The 13,269-nt window shown below is 43.5% G+C and overlaps 1 protein-coding gene across 3 annotated transcripts in view; it reads left to right on the top strand.

The window, feature by feature from the left end:
- The first annotated feature begins 1,003 nt into the window (after positions 1-1,003).
- The window catches only part of LOC311102778 (coiled-coil domain-containing protein 85C-A-like), a 53,362-nt gene continuing 41,096 nt past the window's right edge, over positions 1,004-13,269 (top strand). For all 3 annotated transcript variants that reach the window (XM_084144189.1, XM_084144190.1, XM_084144191.1), the window contains exon 1: positions 1,004-2,513. In XM_084144189.1, coding sequence (XP_084000315.1) covers positions 1,796-2,513 — 718 coding nt within the window. In that variant the 5' untranslated portion in view covers positions 1,004-1,795. The remainder of the gene's footprint in view (positions 2,514-13,269) is intronic.

Below are 13,269 nucleotides of genomic sequence, written 5' to 3' on the forward strand. Positions count from 1 at the left end.
GGCTGAGACTGGGGTGCAATGTTGTCTTTGCCACTAGATGGCAACCTGTTCAAACAATATTCTTGAAATATTGTTTCGGCACAACGTCCCAACATCGTCCCAACCCATGGCGTCACAACTTGTTGAATTTTAGTAAACGATCAACAACTTTATTTATGGATTAACCTCTTAAATGTAGGAACTAAATGTAATCTAAAATGTAATCTACATAATCCTCTAAAGTAATTATTTATCATGAAGGCCATAAAAAATAACTAGTAATGTTGCATACTCCAATAAAGGTTACAATCTCACCTTTCTGGTCAAATGTTTTATAAATTGCTTTGGTGTAGTCACTTTTGAGGACACAAGCTCAAATACACAGTAAACACATATGATCAAAAAAGCTTTTAAGCTTTAGAATCAATGTCATAGGCCTATAGTTCTCAGTGGCCTCTCCCCCCTGCAAAGCCTGACAGTAAACTATTGTGGTAATTTAAGTCAGGGTGAATGAGGAAGAATATATGCATATATGCATAATAACTATGCATCAAACCCCTAGGCAAATAATGAGAAGACTCCACCAAGCAAAACATCTGTATCTACAGCCATAGCTAATAATTATTCTACAATATAATCTTTTTTATTTGTTAATTAGACGCCCATTTGTCACATTCCATAACATATTTCCATACAGGATCATACAAAGTTAGGCATAGGCTACTCCTGTTATAACTTTATCATTAGCCAGTAACCTAAAGAGTATTTCATTCGTTTTTTTTATTATCCGGAAAATGATGGGCAATCGGCCTATTGTGGCCTCGTATGTATTTGTATTCCAAATAGGCCTATTCATTTTTTGTTTACGACCAAATGCACTTCAGTTTACATTCCGAATCTTGAAATGGGAGATGTTCCCCTAATTAAATCTGCCAGCTGGCCCTTTAAGAAGACTGAACAGTGGAGTCAAAGCACAAGGCTCTCCTTTTATCTACCTGCTCCAACTACTAGGCCACTGGTTTCCACTAGTCCCTGATTGGTCGCCCGAATAAGTCTTCTTGAGTTGGTTGCATCAAGCCTGAAGCTGACAGGGTGCTGAGATCATAGGGCGAATTGAACTAAGTCTGATTCCAACCTGGCTGCCTTGATGGAGGACATCATTTGATCAGAATACTATAACCCTAGTGCATGTCGGCCTTGCTTGGAAAGGAGGAATTGCTTTATGAGCTCGTCCGCGCTTGTTAACGGGAACATTTCTGTCTTCTGAATTAATATTGCCTGGCTGAAAGCAAACCTGCGCTGTGGACACACAAGCTCTGACATCACGAGTTTATGCAGTGCTTGCTGATGATCAGCGAGGCTGTGGGAGATCCTTCCCAGTCACTCGGTGAATCCGATGTCCAAAGAGAACCATCTCTCTCCCGGTCTGTCCGGTGCGTAAAAGCGGGCACGGCGTCTCTCCAAACTCCACTCTGAGAGCAGTTACCGAAATGGAATGAAAACGAAAATCTGCTTTTAGAGATTTTGCTGATTTTTACAAGGAGATTATCTACGGTACGGCTGCGTGCCTGCCTGCTTACTTGCCTGCCTATTTGGGACACCTGCTTAGCTCCAACGCGCTTTTATTAGGCTACAGATTCCTGGCGTGTTGAATTCATCGTTATCCTTCCTTCATATCGCATTGGAATAATTTAATCTATCATGGATTTGATTTTCTTTACAAAGTCACCGTTTAGGCTCGGTTAGACATCCTATAGATTCGGACACTGTAGAGTTCCATTGAACCCACGCAGCAGCGCAACACCAGGAGCGGAACATGGACAAAAATGCCACAGACGGACCGTTGCGGGATGACTTGAGCAAACTCACGGACGAGGAGCTCTCCAGGCTCGGAAAAGACGAGCTCATCAGGAGGCTACGGAAAACGGATAACGAGAAAATGAACTTAATGGTGGAGCACGGGAACATGATGAAAGACGTGAACCGGAGACTACAGGTCCACCTTCACGAGATCCGCAGTCTCAAGGAGATCAACCAGAAGCTCCAGGACGACAACCACGAGCTCCGGGAGCTCTGCTGTTTCCTGGACGACGACAGGCAGAAGGGCAAGAAGCTGTCCCGGGAGTGGCAACGCTTCGGCCGCTACACCGCCGGATCGATGTGGAAGGATGTCGGGGTGTACCATCAGAAGCTGAAGGATCTGGAAGCCAACCAGGACTCTGTGATGCGGGAGAACCTGGAACTGAAGGAGATCATTCTGATGTTGGAGGATGAGAGGAACGGAGCCGGGTCACGGAGCTCTATAGACTCCCAGTCCAGCCTGACCAACCTGAACGGGGGCACCGGAACCGTTAGGGACGTCGGGGACGGGAGTAGTACCTCCAGCACCGGCAGTGCCGGTAGTCCTGACCACCACCACCACCACAATCACATACATAAGCCGGCCGAGGGGAAGATAGCATCCTTGCAGAGGTCTATGGACGATCTGTCGCCAGCGTCACACATCCATAGGAGCATCCCTAATGAACTGCATGGTGAGTCCATAGAATGACATAGAATCCTATGAATGATATAATCTGTGTGGGTGAGTCTCCCTACAAAGTGCCACAAAACCCCCAACTTGGCCAGTGCGCCTTATTATTGAAGATGATATGGATCTTCATTTTATAGGCTACCTTTAGTTTGATATATAGGGCTCCGATGTGTGAATGAATGGGTGGTAGGCAGCCTAGTGCTGTCCTGTTATGCAGATTTATTAAATGTATAGCCTACAGATGTGAGACATGAACCATTCTGAAATCTGCCCTAGCTGGCTGTGTGAGTAGAGAAAGTGAATGAGAGTTTAATATGCCTATAGTCAAGAACACAAGTTACTTGTAAGTGTGTGACAGAGTGGTTTGAATTGAAGCCCTATCCAAAAATCATACATTAGGGTTACTTTTGAGTCTTGTAGGGCACTATATACGGAGCTATCTGGGACACAACCTAGAATTCAAGCACCCCACTTGTCACACTGATGCCCTTAACTCACACCTCTGACATCAGAGTGTTCCAGTGGCATCATGATAAAATCAGTCTTATCAGGAAGGAGTCAGGCCAGTTTGGAACATGCCCAGGCCATCATGACCTCCTGACCTGTTAATGGTCCACAAGGAGACATGGAGAGTCCGATAAGGACCTATCACCCCGAAACCAGACAGTCTTTAAAACAATGTCCCTCCCACCTTTGATTACGGTCTGCATTTCAATCTAATCTGTGCATCCATAACCACACCTTGCACTGTATCCTGTATGTCAAATCACAAGAGGCTCATGTGCAACCTAATGTAAAATGTGACAGATGCTTATTTGTCGGTTCATGGTCAGCTAGTATGCTATACATAAACACCTCCTTGGAAGGTGAACTTCCTGTCATGCCCTGTTACATAGTAATAACAAGGTGGCTGACTGGGTTCAGAGGACGTTTACATAAACTGCTGCTGTTAGTGTTAAGTGGTAGATAAGAGATGTAGAGTTATGTGGATGAGGGTAATTCCAGTGGGTTCCCCACCCTCACTCCTCTCCACGCACCCTGACCACCAAGGTACTTCAAATAAAATGTTTGACAGGATTTGATGGAAGCCAGTCATGAGAGAGAGATGAGAGGGGTACCCTTTGAGGTTCCTATCTCAGGTACTCACTAGCAGAAGTGAACAGTTACAGTGAGTTTTAGCAAGAGTGTTTGAGAGTTCAGTTCATGTTGAACATGATGGATGTTGATGGATAGGTCATTACTTCAGGTTCATGTTGAACATGATGGATGTTGATGGATAGGTCATTACTTCAGGTTCATGTTGAACATGATGGATGTTGACGGATAGGTCATTACTTCAGGTTCATGTTGAACATGATGGATGTTGACAGATAGGTCATTACTTCAGGTTCATGTTGAACATGATGGATGTTGACGGATAGGTCATTACTTCAGGTTCATGTTGAACATGATGGATGTTGATGGATAGGTCATTACTTCAGGTTCATGTTGAACATGATGGATGTTGACGGATAGGTCATTACTTCAGGTTCATGTTGAACATGATGGATGTTGACGGATAGGTCATTACTTCAGGTTCATGTTGAACATGATGGATGTTGACGGATAGGTCATTACTTCAGGTTCATGTTGAACATGATGGATGTTGACGGATAGGTCATTACTTCAGGTTCATGTTGAACATGATGGATGTTGACGGATAGGTCATTACTTCAGGTTCATGTTGAACATGATGGATGTTGATGGATAGGTCATTACTTCAGGTTAATGTTGAACATGATGGATGTTGATGGATAGGTCATTACTTCAGGTTCATGTTGAACATGATGGATGTTGATGGATAGGTCATTACTTCAGGTTCATGTTGAACATGATGGATGTTGATGGATAGATAGGTCATTACTTCAGGTTCATGTTGAACATGATGGATGTTGATGGATAGGTCATTACTTCAGGTTCATGTACCTTTGCGGAGGTGCTGATGTTGACGTATAAAGAGTGTCAGAATATGGTTAAATAGCGACAGCATCATTATTGACTGAAAAGACTGAAAGTAGACAGACTAGACTGAGACTACGTTCATGTTTACATTGAGGAAGCGAAGGAACATAGCACTCACACACACTCTGTGCCTCCCAGGCGGTGTGTGAGCTCTGCACTAGAGGAGTGTGTCAGGAGTGTGTGCGCGATGCGCGGCTTGAAGGGATGTTTGCTCTGCGGCTTGTAGGGAGACCATTAAACACATGGTGTGAAATGCCAGCACAGCACTTCTCCTATCCTATGGGTTACCAGATACACACACACACACTGCTGTCTCAGTCTGGAGAGCCCTACACGCTGGAGAGAGATAGGCAGAAGACACCCACTTCCCACACAGGTGCTAGCTAGGCAGTGGGTACCAGGAAACATGGAATAAAACACTTATATCTGCAGTACATCACACATACAGTATTTGAAGCAGGTAGTTTCATAATGATAGTTACACTGAAGCTACACTTCATAGTGTATCCATACCATATGGACTTTGTTGATTGTTTTTGTCCATCAACGTTTGTGGTGTAAGTGGTCACGTGATGGTGTCACAGATGGTGTCACAGACTTACCCACATAGCCGCGGGAAGTAGGGTTGCTGAGCACCCCCTGAAAAATCAGAATAACATTTTAAAAATGTACACTACCGGTCAAAAGTTTTAGAACACCTACTCATTCAAGGGTTTTTCTTTATTTTTACTATTTTCTACATTGTAGAATAATAGTGAAGACATCAAAACTATGAAATAACACATATGGAATCATGTAGTAACCAAAAAAGTGTTAAACAAATCAAAATATATTTTATATTCAAATAGCCACCTTGACAACTTAATTTATAAAAAAATACTATTCATTATGAACATTTCACCCATGAGGGCGCCTTTGGTCATTGACTACAGGAAAGGGCTACAACTTGCTGCCTCTCCAATCTGTCCCCTATACAAATTGCGGGGCACTATAACCACATAGAAGTTAAATTGGTACAGCGTTCTCACTCACGGGTGCAACAAATATAGCCTCTTACAAGGCACGCCTCAAAATATATTAATGAGCAAGAAACAACAATACCATGCACTCACTAGTGTTCGAAAGGTTTTTGGCACTCCAAAAATTCCAGTACCATGAAACATTTCAGAGTATTTTACTGTTGATAATACCCCAAATTAGCTTATAATTTACAGTTTTCCGTTACAGTGCACTGACTGAGCTCTGCAAACTGTCCATATGTTGACATGTTAAGTAGGACCCACGTCAGGCCTCATAGTAGTCCAACTGTATTCAACTTTTAGACAAGCCATGTTTAACTTCATAGTAATCTAGCTCTGTTGAAAAGTTGAAAGGACCCAGTCTGCTAATGGATCCTCCCTATAAACCAAGTCTTTATCTTATCTTAGATATGCACTTTTCGCTATCTCCACTCACTCCTCCTAAACTACCTCTATCCTATCTTTCCACTACTCCTACTCCCTTCTCCCTCAACTCCCCTTTTCACCAGATGATAAACTCTGTGGCTCATATGCTACTTTTACAGTAAGGACAGTTGGCTGGACAATACATCACATCTCATCAATACAGCTACAAAACAGACTGTCTCATCAATACAGCTACAGTACAGACCATCTCATCAATACAGCTACAATACAGACCATCTCATCAATACAGCTACAGTACAGACCATCTCATCAATACAGCTACAATACAGACCATCTCATCAATACAGCTACAATACAGACCATCTCATCAATACAGCTACAATACAGACCATCTCATTAATACAGCTACAATACATCACATCTCATCAATACAGCTACAAAACAGACCGTCTCATCAATACAGCTACAGTACAGACCATCTCATCAATACAGCTACAGTACAGACCATCTCATCAATACAGCTACAATACAGACCATCTCATCAATACAGCTACAGTACAACACTAACTTTAAGCATCAGTTGTCAGAGCACCTTAACGATCACTGCACCTGTACACAGCCCATCTGAAATTAGCCCACCCAACTACCTCATCCCTATATTGTTATTTATTTTTGTTCATTTGCACCCTAGTATCTCTGTTTGCACATCATCTCTTGCACATCTATCATTCCAGTGTTAATACTAATTGTAATTATTTTGCACTAAAGCCTATTTATTGCCTTACCTCCATAACTTGCTACATTTGCACACACTGTATATATATTTTCTGTTGTATTTTTGACTTTATGTTTTGTTTTACCCCATATGTAACTCTGTGTTGTTGTTTTTATCGCACTGCTTTGCTTTATCTTGGCCAGGTCGCAGTTGTAAATGAGAACTTGTTCTCAACTGGCTTACCTGGTTAAATAAAGGTGAAATAAAAAATAAATAAAAAGTACAGACCATCTCATCAATACAGCTACAGTACAGACCATCTCATCAATACAGCTACAGTACAGACCATCTCATCAATACAGCTACAGTACAGACCATCTCATCAATACAGCTACAGTACAGACCATCTCATCAATACAGCTACAGTACAGACCATCTCATCAATACAGCTACAGTACAGACCATCTCATCAATACAGCTACAGTACAGACCATCTCATCAATACAGCTACAGTACAGACCATCTCATCAATACAGCTACAGTACAGACCATCTCATCAATACAGCTACAGTACAGACCATCTCATCAATACAGCTACAATACAGACCATCTCATCAATACAGCTACAGTACAGACCATCTCATCAATACAGCTACAGTACAGACCATCTCATCAATGCAACTACAATACAGACCATCTCATCAATACAGCTACAATACAGACCATCTCATCAATACAGCTACAGTACAGACCATCTCATCAATACAGCTACAGTACAGACCATCTCATCAATACAGCTACAATACAGACCATCTCATCAATACAGCTACAGGACAGACTGAGACAGTATGTGTGGCTCTTTTGTCCATGTGGTTAAGGCTAATCAATGTGTTTGCATTCCAAGTGGCACCCTATTCCCTATTTAGTGCACTACTTTTGACCAGAGCCCTATGGGTATGCCCTATGGGCCCTGGTCAAAATAAGTGCACTACTAGGGAATAGGGTGCCATTCGGGACACATCCGATGTGTGAAATGTGCAGTGTCAGGCCTGTGACTGGCTGGTGGTCACTGTGACAAAGCCATTGTTACAGTGGGCATACAGCCCTGCATGTTGTCTTTGTCAATAATACTCTGATGGACAAACTGTATTGATCATAGTTCCATTGTTGTGTGAATAGTAATGTGGTCTGGTTTTGGCACAAGCTGCTCGGTCAGAGCCTGGCTAGCTGTTGTATTCTGGTTGGTTCATTGTCACAGTGTCACAACAGGTGTAGTCTAACAGTGAAATGCTATCGCCACCAAGACTAATGTTTCTCCTCCAGTATTCTCTCATCTGTGTGTGATGCAGTGGTCATGGTGGGATCAAACAAAGAGTTATAGCCTGTTTATTGGTTCCCTCTGCTCTCTGGCCTATTAAATCAGCAGCTGAAGCTGAGGGGAATGAGGTGCCACTGTGTCGCTGTCAGTTTTACCCGCTGCTTTTATTTACTGTGGGAGGGCTGTCAGTCGCAGTTTTATACTCTCTTATTTAGGTGGTTCTCTCTCTGTGTGTGTGTGTGTGTGTGTACATCTGCCTGTGTGTATACGTGTGTGTGTGTGTGTGGAGGGATACGTACGGTGAGAGAGCTCACTTGTTGAGATTAGTCCTGACTGTAAATTCAGAGGATTAATTCCAGCGCTGCCTCAGAGGAAAAGACTCGGGCGGCATGCACTCTCTCTCACAGCAGTGTGTGATGTACACCTCTCTCATCTTAAAAGTGGCAGCCGGCCCTCTTACAGTTACAGTGTGTGTGTGTGTGTGTGTGTGTGTGTGTGTGTGTGTGTGATATACACTCACTGGATAGTTTATTAGGTACACCTCTGCCCTACAGACAGTGAGTCATGTGGCCATGGCTTGCTATATAAAGCGTACAGACAGGCATCCAGTTACTGTTTGATTAAACGTTAGAATGGGCAAAACGAGTGACCTAAGCGACTTTGAGCGTGGAACGATCGTCGGTGCCAGGTGGGCCGGATCCAATATCTCAGAAACGACCTCCTGGGCTTTTCACACACGACAGTGTCTAGGTTTTACAGAGAGTGGTGCGACAAACAAAAAATATCCAGTCCCCTTATTTACAACCTACTGTACACCACTAAGGTGCTAGTCAATCAGCAAGGACACAGCTTCTATGTTTAGTTATGACTACAATATATCACTGGACTAAAAGCTAACAGTAGCTTCTAGTTCTCATGAGACTAAACAGGGTTCTCTCTGAAAATAGTTCTCTCTCCCTCCATCTTGTTTTTGTTGTTGTCTCATCTACAGTATGGGAATTGCAATGACTTCACTCTTTTGTTCTATTGTTCTAAAGATTTTCCACTCACTTATGTACTTTAGAAGTTGTTTTAATAATTTCATAATTATAGTCAGGCATAATAAACTTGTTCATAACAAGAATGCCTGTCAGGAAAGGGTTTGGTCCTAACGGATAACTGGCTAAATATTTTCTCCTGCCTCGGGTGGTGGGTTCACTCTGTTCACTTCAAACCGCTTTGAGGTGATTAGACAGTCTACATAGTTTGCAGTGCAGTGATAACTCTTATCTTGTTTGGAGAGAGGGGAGGTGAGGGGGAGGTTAGGGGGATGTTGATTTTGGCTGAGACACCCAGCAGTACAGTGGGGAGGTGTGGTGGGGCCCTGAAAGCACTGAGCTGGGCTGGATTGTGTCTGGTTACTGTACCTCCATTAGGGCAGAATCATCAGTATTCAGTAAAACTGTACTTTTAATGCACTTTGAGATATTGTTGGTGCATGGGTTCCGGTTTCTCTTAGGACTCTGTGGTGTGTTTGGTTGGCTTTGCCCCTTGGTTTGGTCCTCCTGTCTAAGGGTCCTACTGGGACACTTGTGCTCTTAAGCTTTGTGTTCTGTGTTATGGCTCTGTGTGTGTTTGGTTTTGCCCTGTCTCGGGCCCTGGCTCACTTCCTGGATGATGCGTTTGATCAGGCAGTGTAGAGTCAGGCTCGTGGGCTGTGTGTGAGGCTCTATGGGGCGGTGGAGGTCTTTGTTCAGCCATCTCTGTTGTGTTCAGCTTCTGTGCCCTGCTTCCCATCTGCCCTCCTCCTTCTCCTCCTCCACCCCCAACCCCCAAACCTTTATCAATGGGTCTCTTTCACTCGCTCACTCACTCATTTACTCTAATTTATTCTCTCTCTCTCTCTTCCCCTGTTGCACTTGTTCTCCCTCCCTATCAAGCCCTCCTTCCCCCTTTCTCACCCCCTCTCTTTCCCTCACTCCTCCTGTTGCACTTGTTCTCCCTCTCTGTCCAAACTCTGAAACACCCCTTTCTCTGCCTGTTGCACTCAGTGTCTCTCCCATTCTCCCCCCCCCCCCCCCCCCCCACACTCTTTCTTCGGTTCCCACTAGTGTTGTCATGATACCAACATTGTACTAATGATATGATACCAAGCCAAGTATCACGATACTGAGTGTGTGAACAAGTGTATAGAATGTCTGATTTGCTCATATTTGCAAAGGCCTACCTGTAATTTGGCTGGAGGAATGGGAGGAAGGAATATACTGTACATGCATAATAATGTATGCCATTTTGGCAGTAAGGGGAAATCCTGTCTCGGAGCTCTACGGACAATTGCTTCGACCTCATGGCTTGGTTTTTGCTCTGACATGCACTGTCAATGGTGGGACCTTATATAGATAGGTGCGTGCCTTTCCAAATCATGTCCAATCAATTGAATTTCCCACAGGTGGACTTGTAGTAACATCTCAAGAATGATCAATGGAAACAGGATGCACCTGAGCTCAATGTCGAGTCTCATAGCAAAGGGTCTGAATACTTATGTAAATAAGGTATTTCCGTTTTTTATTTTTAATACATTTGCAAAGATTTATAAAAACCTGTTTTCACTTTGTCATTATGGGGTATTGTGTGTAGATTGTAAAAAAAAAAATCCATTTTAGAATAAGGCTGTAATGTAACAAAATGTGGAAAAAGTCAAGGGGTCTGAATACTTTCCGAAGGCACTGTAGTTTAGGCTTCCTTTAGGCCTATATGAATCCTACATCTCATGACTAGCAGACCCCTTTCCTTTTTTCCTGGGCCAATCAAATTTGCCTGGACCTACTGTCAAGTTACAAGGTTGTTAGCTAGCTAGGTAACATGACTCAACAACGTTGTTTGTTATCAAACCACGATTAGCGACCCGGGATTATTTTAAAACTGCCCGCGACAGTTTGTGAAATTATATAAAATTAACAGGCAGCTGGTGCTCATAGCGAGCCTTACCAGACAGCTTCAGTCCATATCGAATGTACAGGATGGAGTTAAGGGTCTGCAAAGACATCCAATTTCTAAGTTTACTTTTTACCACACTCATCTGGCTGAATACTCTCTCGACTTCAGCATTCAAGTGTGGCAAGGACAATACAGACACAGCAGCCATGGCAAGTCCTTGAAACGGGTTGATATCAGCTGCATCCCTGAACTTCCAAATCTCACTCCAGAAGCCCAGTGTGTTTTTTGTATCATTCCATTTACTAAGATGGATGGCACGCCATTGCTGGACAATCTTGTCTATCTCTGCAGGGGAGTAGCCAAGGAGCTTGGCTATTTTTTCTATTTCTCCAGGGCTCTTATTGTGCTTTAGACTTTCCTCCACATTGAAAACTGACATGTACTGCAATGCTTCGATGTTGTCCGGCAGTCTCACCCTCAACTCATTAGTGAGGGAGATGGTGAAGGCTACACACCGCTTTCGGACATTGTTTTCATCCTCAGGCACAAGGTGGAGCTCAGCTGCCTTTGACTCAAAAAGGTAACCAAGTTACGGTTTGGGACTGATGTATTCATCTATTGGCCCTTTGAGTACATCAACATTTGCCAGTGGATTCAGCACCCTGCTACTCACAGACTTGATCAGGCTAACCAAGCTGTCAAGTTGCTTAAGAGGATCTACTTGCTCTCCCTGAAAAGCATTGATGGCCAACTGTACCTCACCCAGCACTGATCTGGGTCACCCACAGCTGCGACCAACTTTTTCAGAAAGTATGGTGCTAGAACACCCTTAATCATTTCTGTGCACTTTGTCCTGTGCATTTTGAAGTGGGTAGCAGCAGCGGAGTCTGAGAAAGCAGCTCTACCTACTTCTCCAATGTGATCACATGCCAGTATGGAACAGTGTTCAGTGATAGCTAATGCCATGGTGGCCTCAGCCTTTTTTGCAGAGTAAATTTTTTAAACCATAAATGGCAGCTTGTTTTGGGTGGAACTGTTATAAGGCTTTGCCTTTTGAGTATGTTTTTGAGTTGTCATGTGTTTTTTACATCACTAAGTTTGGCATAGAAATCAGCCTTACAATACAGGCAGTAAGCCTGTGTATCATCTCCAATAAACGGCTTCAACCAGCCTTTGAATTCAGAGTTTGATTCCCACTTCTTTCTGTATTTTTGAGTGTACAGTTTAGACTGAGACATGATGAGCTAGCCAGCTAGATGTTTAGCTTATGTCACAGAGAGGCACACACACAGTGGGCAAGGTGAGTAAGTGACTGAGGCTGTGTGAGTCAAATGCAGTGATTTATTTTTGTGCAGTGATTTATTTTAGACAAAGAACATTTTACATTTACATCCCGCCCTGAATGTAAGTCAGGGCGGGATCAGCCAGCGGCGGCTTCCCGCATGCGCGATTCATTTGCAGTCTGGACGCGGAGGGGTGAACATCTCCTGCTCTGACTGCAGCTGGGAGGGACTGCTGTGCGAGGACTTGGCCGCCTGTGAGTGCTTTGGGATGGGGGTGGGGCCCACGGCAGCACCCGCTGCTCATTGAGAAGAGTAAGAACGATACGTGCTTTCACGTCAGAGTCTCCTAAAGTCTCAAATAACACCAGAAAAAGTCGCTAGATTTGTCGCTTGTCGATTTTTTAAAACTGTGTCGCTAGAGGGGTATGAATACTCGCTAAATATAGCGACAAAGTCGCTAAGTTGGCAACTCTGGGCTGATTACAGCTGCCACACGTGATATGCGCATGAAAGTGAAGTCGATATTATTGGACCTGCGCATACAAGAGACTAGTGGCTGTTGCTTAAATAATGCTGAATTTATAAACAAAACTGACTTTATAAACATTTCATAACAGGCGCCAGCAGGTTCTTTACATCGGTACACTCTTAGAAAAAAAATTGCTATCTAGAACCTAAAAGGGTTCTTTGGCTGTCCCCATAGGAGAACCCTTTGAATAACCCTTTTTGGTTCCATGTAAAACTCTTTCCACAGAGGGTTCTACATGGAACACAAAAGGGTTCTTTCTACCTGGAACCAAAATGGGTTCTACCTGGAACCATAAAGGGTTCTCCTGTGGGGCAGCCGAAGAACCCTTTTGGAACCCTTTTTCAAAGAGTGTAGGGCTGAAAAAGTTGGTAGTATCATATGAAACGGTACTACAGTATTCTAAAATGTTGGTTTCATAAGTGTCATGAGGTTTTGGTACCGTGATATTACCGTGGTACAGGTATACTGTGCAACACTAGTTCTAACAGCCTGAACGACGCAGGGATGGAGAGAGAGGGAGCGAGAGAGCGAGAGATAGAGACAGACAGAGAGGTAGAGAGAGATGCAGAGAGGTAGAGAGAGATATAAC

This window comes from Coregonus lavaretus (assembly GCF_964263955.1).
Source record: "Coregonus lavaretus genome assembly, chromosome: 27".
Classification (NCBI taxonomy): domain Eukaryota; kingdom Metazoa; phylum Chordata; class Actinopteri; order Salmoniformes; family Salmonidae; genus Coregonus; species Coregonus lavaretus.